Below are 12,615 nucleotides of genomic sequence, written 5' to 3' on the forward strand. Positions count from 1 at the left end.
CCAATAATCCATAGCAAGAATTTTGAAAACTCAATTACCAAATATTTGTATAAATGTTTTTAATTTATATTTTATAATAAATAATATTAATAAAATAATAATAATAACAATAGTTATTGTTGCTATTATTAATAATATATTACTTGTCACATCATCATCATTATTTATTCATCATAAGTATCATTATTGTTTTTATAAATAATTTATAATATTTATAAAAATGATTTTACCCAATTTCACCTAATGACATATGGGTCCAATAATACATAGCAAGAATTGTAAAAACTCAATTACCAAATATTTTTATAAATATTTTTTATGTATACATTTTTATAATAGTAATAATAAGAATAATAAGAATAATTTGCTATTTTAATGAAACACTATTAACACTAAATTATTGTGTGGTGGAAAGACTAATTGTGGAACCTGAAAGTTGACGTCGAGCACAGAATTTACAGAAATATAATAAAAGTGAAGATGAGTAAAGTAGCACGGCAACCAACCAAAGATGAAGACGGTTCCTCCCATTTCCCATAATTCATTGCGGGAATCCGTTCACTGACATGACAACTGCGGCTTCGTGGAGTATTTCTACTGTAAAGGCTCTCTGGTGATATACACGTGGGGAGTTTGAACACATCGCTACCTCGCTAAAGGTAAACTTTAAGCACATGTTCGTGCCAATTTGATGTCGTATAAAACTAGACAATGTTGTCTAAACAAATGACGGTTATCTTACTGCCCTGTGGTCGCTGCTTAAAGGAATTAGGTGTCCAAAATGTTAGCTAACAGCAAGCTAGCGGTGTTAGCTTTCTTGGTGGACAGCATAGTTGAGATTGGTTAGCTAAAAGTAAACCACTAGCTAAACAGTTAATTTTAACAAAATCGTTGTAATAACGATGTTAATCGTGGCCCTACAATATGTTGTTCATTGTCCTGTTTTCTAAATGAATGAAATAACATAATGGATATTGTGTCACGTAGCTTAGCTAGCTAACGTAATAATGTTGCATTCATGACAACATCTCTGTGTGAACGTTTGGGTTTGACAGCAGGGAACTGCCATTAAGAGATCTCTCAAGCATTAAGAATAATCTAAACATATTGGCAGCTGTCTATAAGCGTTATTTATTTACAGTATTTACTTAAATTCTATTAACATATAAGATTATACCTCCATTAATATAAAGCATATTGTTTTTTTCGGTTTAGATCCAAAACTGATGATGACGAGTGAGGACGTGGAGCGGCTGTTGATCCAGTTTCAGGATGAAGAGGGAGAGGTTCTGGGTTCACCTTTTGATGTGCCTTTAGACATCACCCCAGACAAACTACAGCTCGTTTGCAATGCACTGCTACAGAAGGTAACCAGCTGCCTATATATAACACATCTGGATAATTCAAGTTGTGATTAGGCTGTACATATCTGTTTTTTGCTTTTATCCACTGCAGGAGGAGCCAGTGCCACTGGCATTTTTTGTGCGTGGAGAGGCTGAGGTGGTGTCCAGTCTCGGGTTGTGTGTGCAGGCTCTTGGGGTCGAGACAGAGCAGGTTCTGCCAGTGGTGTACCAGCCTCAGGCTGTGTTCAGGGTTCGAGCTGTGGCCCGCTGTACCAGCACGCTACAGGGACACACAGAAGCTGTCATCTCAACTGCTTTCAGTCCCACCGGCAAGTGAGTAAAGCCAAGTTCACACTACACGACTTTCAAAATCATCAGATCGCTAAACTGTTAACACTACACAACTTGCTGTCTTGTAATCAGGAGTCTTTAATCGTCTTTAGTTATTGTGGTTTTCACACTACACGACTGACCGGCGACAGGGGTCACACACTACAAGATCTTTCACTGGGAGGAATCCCCGATGAGGTCTCCAAACTACGTTTTGTCATGAAAACATACGCAAGAAATACACTGTATAATACCATACGCGAGACACATTGCTGATGTTGTTGTTGGCATGTGTTCACAAAATAGCCTGTTTCCACCAGTTTCCACACTCTTTTTATACTATTTATTCCTCTAGGCCATCAACAACTTTGCTCCGTGTTGCAAATGCAGCACATACAGTAAGTTCCTATTGTTACAGGCGACCCCTCCTCCCCAGGTTTCCCCCAACCCATGTCTCGAGCTCTCATTGTCTGGAGTTTGTGGCCGGAGTCCCCGACAGGTCCAGATATTTAGCATGCTAGATATCTGGAATGTGTCTGTGAGGCATCGGCGAGCATGTACGAGCCTCTCTGCTCGCGCTTTTGAGCAGTTCACACATGATTCTAGAGCAACACCGATTTGCCTCTGATCTGGGGCTTTTGTTGGGGAGCGGAAAATCAGGGCTAAAGTCATGTAGTGTGAACCAGACATCTCTAATGCAGAATAAACAGCAGCCTGTTTATCATGCTTGTTTGTACCCTGATTTATCCAAGAGTCCTCGTAATTTAAAAACAGTTAGAGGGATGAAACTATCATTTATGTTCTGAAGACACCCATTGGTAGATTTAGACATGACAACAATTGTTAATTCAATTGTCCTTGTTTATTTCAGATATCTGGCCAGCGGTTCAGGTGATACCACAGTGCGTTTTTGGGACTTGACGACTGAGACGCCCCACCACACTGCCAGAGGTATAAAAAATAAAACCTCACTGCTACAAAGCTGCGTGGTCTGCTGTGATTCAAGATACAAGTGATTGATAATGTCTGTAGACACCATTGTGCTGTATTCTGCTTTATTGAAGGACACACTCATTGGGTACTGAGCATCGCCTGGTCACCCGATGGCAAGAAGCTGGCTTCAGGTTGCAAGAACAGTCAGGTGAACTTCCAACACACATACAGCATGTCTTAGGATGTATCCCCTGAACATTTCATATTTATTTTTGTTTTGTTGTGGTGCTGTTTCTGTAGATATGTCTATGGGATCCAGTGACGGGTACGCAGATGGGGAAGACTTTGACCGGACACACCAAATGGATCACTTGGCTCAGCTGGGAACCTCTCCACCTGTGAGCACTCTACTCATCACTTTCTCATTTCTGTAAATTGCCACCTATTTTACTGCTGGCTTAAAATCCCATTCAGATGCAGCTTCCGCACTGATATATTTTACTTGTGAAACTGTAAAATTAAACAACTGTGGGCCTTTTCAGTGAAATGGCCGAATTTAGCTGCTTTAGTTTCAGGGTCCTGGTCTTGTGCTTGCTAGAAGCAAAGAGGCAAAACTCTGGTGCTTTTTTGACAACGCCGCTAGATGGTACTGCGGTAGTGCTGCCGCCATTTTGGACTGAAAATGCCAATGAGTCTGTGGCCATGGATGCATAAAGAGACGTCTGTAAATCAGTAATCATCAAAAATACTAATACATCAAAAATTTAATCAACTTCCCAGTGCGAACACTTAAATAGCCCTCATTTAAATAATTATGTCCTGAAAGTTGTAAAATGAACTAATAGCTGAATCCATGGTTATTTTCCTCGGCATAATAAACATGCATCAGACAGGACTGCACCGCCCTGCACGCTCATATGACATATCCGTTTCTCCCATGTTCCTGCTAGCTGTATGCGGCTGTAATAATGAATATATTGGCTATAATTCATCACTTTCATTATCTTATAATACACCCATGGGCTGTTTGCTGTAAGCCTGTACCGTGGTGGATGTATTAACGTCTCTGTTCCCAAACAACCGGCTATCGGCCAGTAGCTAGAAGTGCTAGTAGCATGACATAAACAGAATTGAATGTAGTTGTAGGCTATTTACTAACACGCAGGGCAAAAGCACAGGGCTAAACCTCTTATACGTACATACATGGTCTGTGGTCTATTGGACATCTATTTTGGAGGTCTTGACATGACAAAGATTGAGATGGCTCACAAAATCTGTGTGCTGGATTTTTCTAACTTCCATTTATGTCCATCGCTCACTTTATGCTCCTCTGGGAAGCAGCCGGGCAAAAAAGTTTAATAAATAAATAAGTACGTAAATAGTTACAGTCCCCTCGAAAACTATTAGAACAGCGAGGAAAATTCCTTTATTTTTGCTGTACACTGAAAACATTTGGGTTTGACATAAAAAATTGAATATGAGACAAGAGATCAGGATGTCAGCTTCTATTTCAAGGTATTTACATCTAGATCTGGTAAAAAACTTAGAAGATAGCACCTTTGTTTGAACCCACCCATTTTTCCAGTGAGCAAGATTATTGGAACATGTGACTGACAGGTGTTTTTTGTTGCCCAGTGATGTCCTATTACATTGATTATTCAAACAATAAATAGCACTGAATGTCTACTCAATTTCAGCTTTGGGTTTTGCCTGTGCAGACTGCATTTATAATTAAAAAGGTGTAACCAACATGAAGACCAGAGAGCTGTTTATGGGAGAAAAGCAAGCAATTTTAAAGCGGAGAGAAGATGGAAAATCAATCAGAGCCATTGCACAAACATTGGTCATAGCCAGTACAACCATTTGGAATGTCCTCAAGAAGAAAGAAACCACTGGTGTACTGAGCAACAGGCGTTGAACCGGTAGACCAAGATAAACATCAGCAGTTGATGACAGAAACATTGTGAGAGCTGTAAAGAAACACCCTAAAACAACTGTCAGTGACATCACCAACAACCTCCAGAGTGCAGTAGTGAAGGTATCACAATCCACCGTTCGCAGAAGACTTCGGGAACAAAAGTACAGAGGCTACACCAGAAGATGCAAACTTCATTTGCAATAAGAATAGGAAGGCCAGATTGGAATTTACCAAAAAGTACAGAGACGAGGTTCAAAAGTTGTGGGACAAAGTTTTATGGACTGATGAGACAAAGATTAACCTTTACCAAAGTGATGGGAAGGCTAATATGTGGAGAAAGAAAGAATCTGCTCATGATCCCAAACCCACAAGCTCATCTATGAAACACGATGTCATGGCTTGGGCTTGCATGGTTTCTTCTGGGACGGGCTCATTGATCTTCATTGATAATGTAACACATGATGGCAGCAACAAAGTGAACTCAGAAGTCTACAGAAACATTTTGTCTGCCAATTTAAAGGGAGATGCAACCAAACTGATCGGGAGATCCTTCATCATGCAGCAAGACAACGACCCAAAACAGACTGCCAAAACAACAAGGAGTTCAGACTCAATCTCCAGACTTAAACCCTATTGAGCATGCATTTTACCTGCTAAAAAGGAGACTGAAGGGAGAACCCCCCGTAACAAACAACAACTGAAAGAGGCTGCGGTGAAAGCCTGGAAAAACATCACAAAAGAAGAATGCAAAAGTTTGGTGATGTCAATGGGTTGCAGGCTTGATGCAGTTTTTGCAAGCAAAGGATTTGCATCTAAATATTAAGTATTATTCACTTTAATCTATTTTAAGTCTATCTGTTCCTCTGCTTTGCTCACCTACAAATTTGGTGCTCCATTACAAACAATGCTATCTTCTAAGTTGTGTAACAGATCTAGATTTACATACCTGGAAATAGAAGCTGAAATCCTGATCTCTTGTCTCATATTCATCTTTTGATGTCAAACCTAAATGTTTTCAGTCTACAGCAAAAATAAAGGAATTGGCCTCGCTGTTCCAATAGTTTTCGAGGCGACTTATAATAGCACACCGATCAGCCATAACATTATGACCACCTGCCTAATATTGAGTAGGTCCCCCTTTTGCTGCCAAAACAGCCCTTACCTGTCGAGGCATGGACTCCACTAGACCTCTGAAGGTATGCTGTGGAATCTGGCATCAAGCCGTCAGTAGCACATCCTTTAAGTCCTGTAGGTTGCGAGGTGGGTTCTCCATGGATCGGACTTGTTTGTCCAGCACATCCCACAGATGCTCAATTGGATTGAGATCTGGAGAATTTTGAGGCAAAGTCACACCTCCAAATCGTTGCCATCCACATGATGTAAAAGAAAACATAATGGTCATAATGTTATGGCTGATCAGTGTATGTATATTTATAATATTTTTATTGTTCAACACAGGTCATTTCGGTATACACATTCAAATTATGACAATAGAATAAAAATAACTTTGTTTTACTTTTGGACAGCACTTTTTAGGTGGACGTTTTACTGGCGTCCGGTAACTGCTTTCAGTCCAAAATGGCGAAGGTGTAGCTTTACTGCTGGGCGCTGATGTTGCAATGGACTGAACAATTGACTTTAACTTCTTAGCAATATACATTCTTTGATTTGAATACAACGCAGTAACCAAAGTGCCTGCACTGCCATTGTAATAGCAAGTGCTGTAGTGGATGCTGATTTGTCTATGAATATGGACAGTAAACCCCTTGAATATGTTTTATCTTTTCAGAAAAAACAATGAAAGAAATGCTCAATGAGAGATTGCATTGGGTTACAAAAGCTAGTGTAAGGCAGGACATGACGTCAGGACTCTAGAGCTTATACTTGATTTTGAATTAGGGCACATTGTTTTTAAGCATTCTGTCCTGATTTACTGTTCGTCTGATCCGTCTCTTCTCCCTTTCAGTAACCCAGAGTGTCGGTACTTAGCCAGTAGCTCTAAAGACGGTTCAATACGTGTCTGGGACACTGTGTTGGGACGCTGTGAGAAGATCCTGACTGGACACACTCAGTCAGTCACCTGTGTGAAGTGGGGAGGAGATGGACTTCTCTACACTTCTTCCCAGGACAGAACGGTCAAAGTCTGGAGAGCCAAAGATGTAAGCATGTGTGACACGTTTTTAAATGTCCCCACGGACAGAATGAGTTGAATGAGAGGGGGGGACATCTGTGTGTCAAAGCAAGACTTAGGCCCGGTTTCAGACCTGGCATTAACATGCGTCCTAAGTGAATAGACCATAAGGTGACAGCTTTAAGTACGTCTGTTCATACCTGGCATTAAAATGCATCTCCACATGCGTTGTGAGTGACCACTTGTGATCGGATCTCACTTCCTCGCTCTATATGCAATAAACATGTAGTAAAAATACAGCAGATGTTGTGACTTAATATTACGTGAATGTCGGTAGCAATATCCTACATATTCGTGATTTTGGGTACATTTTATTAACATTAAAATAAAAGGTTATTGTACCAGCAGTCTCCGGTACCTCTGTTCCGTTGACACTTTTGCCTTTGCCAGGCAACAGTAGAGACAGAGCTTTAGAGCTGGGGATGAGAGAGAGCAAGCAGGCGGGCGGGTGTCAGCACACACATTCGCGAACACACTGCTAAAAGAATGTGGCCATATGTGGCCCAGGACACCTCTGAATGTGGTCTGAGTGACTGGATCTCAATGCGTCCTCAATGTGTCTTGAGTACAATCACACCTGTACTTAGAGCGGTCCACTTGTGATCCGATCAATCAGGACAAATGTTAATACCAGGTCTGATCAGGGCCTTAATGTGTGTTTTCTTCTATTTGTGGGTATAGGGTGTCCAGTGCAGGACTCTGCAAGGTCACGCCCACTGGGTGAACACCCTGGCTCTCAGCACAGACTACGTCCTGCGCACTGGAGCTTTTGAACCTGCAACTGCCACGGTCAACCCCCAGGACCTCACTGGATCATGTAAGGATCATATAACTTTCCTTTAGGAAACAGTGCTAGTGTTACTACTCTTTGAAGAAGTGGCTTTCTGGCTTTTATGATTTCAAACATTTTTCTTTCCCCCAGTGGAAGAGCTGAAGGAGAAGGCTTTGCAGAGATATAATAAAGTTAGGGTAAGTCCTGTTTGTTGTCTGTACTGATGTGTTCAAGCCTGCAAGTCCTTTATATCAGTACCCTTACTCCTGTTGTGGTGCTGCAGGGTTCAGCTCCAGAGCGCTTGGTGTCTGGCTCAGATGATTTCACCTTGTTCCTGTGGAACCCTGCAGAAGACAAGAAGCCTCTGGCCAGGATGACCGGCCACAGCGCTCTGGTCAACAAAGTGCTCTTCTCCCCAGACACCAGGCTCCTCGCCTCTGCCTCATTCGACAAGTCCATTAAAATCTGGGACGGACGCACTGGAAAGTAAGAAAATCTCTCATCATGAATGAATCTGTGTAATACTGCTGTTGTCCAGGTGATGATGCTGTAGGCACAAGATTTGTGTGTGTGTTACTGAGTAATTATGTCTCTGCCTGATTGTCCATTCCCAAAGGTACCTAATGTCCCTGCGTGGCCATGTGGGATCTGTGTATCAAGTGGCGTGGTCGGCAGACAGCAGGCTGCTGGTCAGTGGCAGCAGCGACAGCACACTTAAAGTTTGGGACATCAAGACTGGGAAGCTGAACATGGACCTGCCCGGCCACGCTGATGAGGTGAAAATCCTGATAGTTGTGTATTGAGTGTGATTTTTTTTTTTTTTTTTTTTTTTTTTTTTTAAATTTCTAATACCTTGTTACTTGTGTGTGTAGGTTTATGCAGTGGACTGGAGTCCTGATGGACAAAGAGTGGCCAGTGGCGGGAAAGACAAATGTCTCAGAATGTGAGTGAGATGCTGAGAAACCATATTTATACTTTTGTCAGTTAGTTAAATATTAGGGCTGTCAATCGATTCATATATTTAATCAGGCAAAATCGCAAATTATTTGCACATTTTCTATCTGTTCAAATGTACCTTGAAGGGAGATTTGTCAAGTATTTAATACTCTTATCTACATGGGAATGGGCAAATATGCTGCTTTATGCAAATGTATGTATACTGTATATTTATATTGGAAATCAATAAACAACACAAAATAATGACAAATATTGTCAAGAAACCCTCACAGGTACTGCATTTAGCATAAAAATATGCTCAAATCATAACATGGCAAACTGCAGCCCAACAGGCAACAACAGCTGTCAGTGTGCTGACTTGACTATGACTTGCCCCCAACTGCATGCGATTATCATAAAGTAGGCTTGTCTGTAAAGGGGAGACATGTGGGTACCCAAAGAACCCATTTTCATTCAAACATCTTGATGTCAGAGGTCAAAGAACCCTTTTGAAAATGGCCATGACAGTATTTCCCCGCCAAAATCTTGCACAAGTTCGTAGTGTTATTTAGCCTCCTTCGCGACATGCTAGTATGACATGGTTTTATAGTTTCATATGATGCCAATATCTTCACTAGCTTTTAAAACTGAACCCACTACAACCTCCAAAAGATCGATTGTGTTAATGCGTTAAAGAAATTAGTGGAGTTAACACGTTATTATCGCTTTAACGTTGACAGTCCTATTAATTACCTATGTTTCCTCACACATAACCCTTTGTTCCTGTGTTGTAATTCCAGATGGAGAAGATAACCTCACCTCTGTTCCCCTTCCTGACTCTGGCAGAGGATTTCACATCTTCTACTATCAAGAAGCCTGGTAGCTGGAGCAAAGGTGGCAAGACTACCTAATCCTGTCAACAATGGCATTGTGTCTAGAACCTCTAACCTAGTCATGATGCAAATGCCCTCTCCAGGTTTGAAACCCATGTGTGAATATTAACACTGTAAAGGTGTTTAGCGGAGTGGGAAATTAAAATGGCAGAGATTATAATCCTCATAATTTCCATCAATTGAGATAATTTACAGTTACACTGTAGTCAGCGTTAGCATCTCAAATCAAAACGGTTTCCATTCATGTACATATTGTTTTGTGCACATCAGGGGCCCTGACATGTAAAGATCTTGAGTCTCATTTTAGTGCCACGCCCATATGCTGAAACCACAAACAATGTTATGTATTTATAAATGAATATATAACTTCAATTTCTGAATACAGAATATAGTCACAAGAAATGGAATGAGATGCATACGTTGAGAGATTAAAAATAAACGTTACTAGATGAACTATATACTGCAGGTGGACCAGCGAGGCAACAGGTGGGAGCATTTAATACCTTCCTCTGATGTTAATGCCAACGGCGCTCGTCCTGCACCTTCAGCCTTTAATCTCCTCTTTCCTGCGGTCAGCAAAGCCTCACCCGGCTGATTTTTCTGCTGCTGCGGTGACGCCAAGTGTCAACAGCTCTGATCTCTCTGAATCTCCATCCCACTGAGGAAAACCAGGTTCACTATTACAGTAAAAATAACCTGTTTTATTTTCTGTATTTAACTGGCTTTGTGAATATTTTGATATAAATAAATATTTACATCACAACTTTTACCTTGTCAGACAAAACCAGGGAAATTGTATTACATTATTCTGCATTACCCTCACACGTTCCGGCTGTCTAAAGAAGCAGCTTTAAATTAGGTGTTGATTGCAAATCCTTGAGCAAATGCTGGAGGTGGTGATCTAAAAGTGAAGGAGGAAAAAAATGGTCAAGGGACCACTTTGAAAATGGCCATGACAGTTTTTCCTCGCCAAAATTTAGCACAAGTTTGGATTGTTATTTAAAGCTGAAGTAGGTGAGATTGGAGCAAATATTTTAAAAAAAGTTATTTTTATAAAACGCTCACTATATCGACAGTACTACATGAAACGGGTAACCTGAAAAAATCATGTGCCTCTTTGTCCTCTGGTGCTCCTAATGGCATCTGCCAGATTTTACAGACCAGAGGAAAACAGGCAGTAAGAGCTGATCTGAGGTCTGCTGTCCAGCTGCCGTCTATGACAGCCGGCTGTCAATCACTCGCGAACTCCGACCAAACGGTCAAACTAGGCAGCGCTGATCAAATATGAATCAATATTATGTTACGTTAATGCCTATTTCTCGCCTCAAATGTTTTCAGAATCATCTTGTAGTGTACGGTTTAGCTGTAAAATTAGAAAGTTTGTGACGCCGCCGTCATTGTGAAATCTGGTGAAGGAACGCCAAGTTCCGGTCACATGACCGGAGCACAGCCAGTAGGAGCTCTCTCAATGAACTGATCTGTGATTGGTCAAAGATTTTTTAAAGCCTGTAAACAGAGCCATGAGGAGGTGCAGAAGTCTAGTTATCTCTCAGAACACTTGAATTACAATATGCTGAAAGGTTATTATGGAATTTTTGCCCAATGATGCAAAAAATATACTTCCTACTGCCACTTTAACTCCTCCACGACAAACTACTATGACATGGTACCAATGGATTCCTTAGGTTTTGTAATTTCATATACCAGTATCTTCACTCTAGCTTTAAAACTGAGCCCGCTACAACCTCTGAAAGATCGATTACGTTAATGCGTTGAAGAAATTAGTGGTGTTAAAACAAATTTGGGTTAACGTGTTATTATTGCGTTAACCTTGACAGCCCTAGTCTTAACACACATTTCCAGAGTCACACAGATCAGGTTAATCAATCAGTTTATTGAAACCAGTGAAACCATCATGTTATGTCTAAATGCGTTTCTTCAGAGGTTTCCACATCTGATCATGTATATCATACTGATGGTTTTTAACATTTTTTCTGATGTCACACCAACATATTTCACACAAATTCTTCACTCTGCCCAACAGGATCCTCTGATCATACTTGATATGCTGTAAAATGAAGTACACATTCTGTTGTCCTCTTTATGAATGCAGCAAAGCATAAATACAAAGACTCTATATAGTCAGAATGTGTTTTAGTTCATTTAAACAAAACAGCAGAGACATAAAAGTTAAACAATATTCTGTTGCTCTTGGTTTATATTGTAATAAAGATTTGCTCCTATCAGGGATATTACATTGGAGATTCTACTGAAGTAGTTTGGCAAAGAGGAGTAAAAGGCTTCTGTGCAAGGCTCATGTGGTGCAACTAGGTCGATCAAAACCAAGCCTTGCTTAAATACTGGTCACTTATGTTATTGAGCCTCTGGCATATCTACTGTCCCCTTTTTATTACACGGCTTTGTTGAAAACTGGATTCTGATTGGTCAATCACAGCGTTCTAAGGTCTGTTATTTCTTCATGGCAGACTGTTGTTATATATAGCAGACCGTTGCTATGTATAACAGACCATTGCTATGGACGCTGTTCTGTTGTCGGATTCTGGCGGACCGTTTTTGTGTCAAATTACAGATTTTTTTAAGTAAGTAGCCGTGTAATAAGTGTGATAATGTACAGCTAGCGGGTTATGTTGTGAAATAAACCCGGCTCACTGTACATTATCCCTTACTTGTCGTTCAAAATATATAAACACTATTAAACAAGAATGACTGCACTCAAAGATGGCTAATTAACTATTTCATCAGCATACAAAAGGCTTGTGAAGCAGGTTAAGCTTGAGGTAAACAAAGAATAATAAAGTGACATAATATTTGACTAGAGGACAGTCTGTTGGATGAGTGAATCAATAAGCACAAGAAATCCACTGAAGGCTCAAGTGCACTGAAGTCATATGGCTTACATAGTGGAACATGTCATCTTATCTCGAGTACAAGTGAATAGAGAGCTTCATGATTGTAGTATTTTCAACAACCAGGAAGTTAGCATTGTCCTGGTTCCCTCGACAAAAAGCCAATGGGACTTTTCACGCAGACCAGTCGGCATGACGATGTTTAGTAGTCTCATTTAGCCACTTGTTAGCAACCGCCTTTTTAAAGACACGTAAAGGCTTCAGTCATTGTCGGGCATTTTTCTAGCAACCCAAAAATCAAAGACCATAGACATTTCCTTCACAAATTAGTGGTATTTTCTTTTTAATTCATAAGGTATATGTAATGTTTTATACTTCTGGTGAATATAATCCAATCAATCTTATTTCCATATATGTATTTTGTATATAGTT

The 12,615-nt window shown here is 40.4% G+C and overlaps 1 protein-coding gene across 2 annotated transcripts; it reads left to right on the plus strand.

The window, feature by feature from the left end:
- The first annotated feature begins 522 nt into the window (after positions 1–522).
- Positions 523–10,100, plus strand: nle1 (notchless homolog 1 (Drosophila)). 2 transcript variants are annotated; one of them, XR_005203941.1, is made up of 14 exons: positions 523–659; positions 1,216–1,367; positions 1,456–1,676; positions 2,545–2,624; positions 2,738–2,814; positions 2,907–3,004; positions 6,491–6,683; positions 7,397–7,532; positions 7,638–7,684; positions 7,771–7,973; positions 8,104–8,263; positions 8,360–8,430; positions 9,224–9,317; positions 9,893–10,100. XR_005203941.1 is itself a non-coding variant. In XM_037749294.1 (13 exons), exons 2-13 carry the CDS (start codon positions 1,227–1,229, stop codon positions 9,234–9,236), a joined length of 1,440 nt encoding a protein of 479 aa, XP_037605222.1. In that variant the 5' UTR covers positions 523–659; positions 1,216–1,226; the 3' UTR covers positions 9,237–10,100. The 2 variants fall into 2 exon arrangements, 1 of the variants encoding a protein (XP_037605222.1); XM_037749294.1 differs by having other exon boundaries at positions 9,224–10,100.
- Positions 10,101–12,615: the final 2,515 nt, after the last annotated feature.

This window comes from Sebastes umbrosus, chromosome 17, assembly GCF_015220745.1.
Source record: "Sebastes umbrosus isolate fSebUmb1 chromosome 17, fSebUmb1.pri, whole genome shotgun sequence".
NCBI classification, from domain to species: domain Eukaryota; kingdom Metazoa; phylum Chordata; class Actinopteri; order Perciformes; family Sebastidae; genus Sebastes; species Sebastes umbrosus.

Coding starts and splice junctions, on each gene's coding strand:
- nle1 (XM_037749294.1), top strand. CDS start 1,227: ATGATGACGAGTGAGGACGTGGAGCGGCTGTTGATCCAGTTTCAGGAT. Junction 3,005..6,490: donor AGCTGGGAACCTCTCCACCT/GTGAGCACTCTA, acceptor TCTCCCTTTCAG/TAACCCAGAGTGTCGGTACT. Junction 8,264..8,359: donor TGCCCGGCCACGCTGATGAG/GTGAAAATCCTG, acceptor TTGTGTGTGTAG/GTTTATGCAGTGGACTGGAG.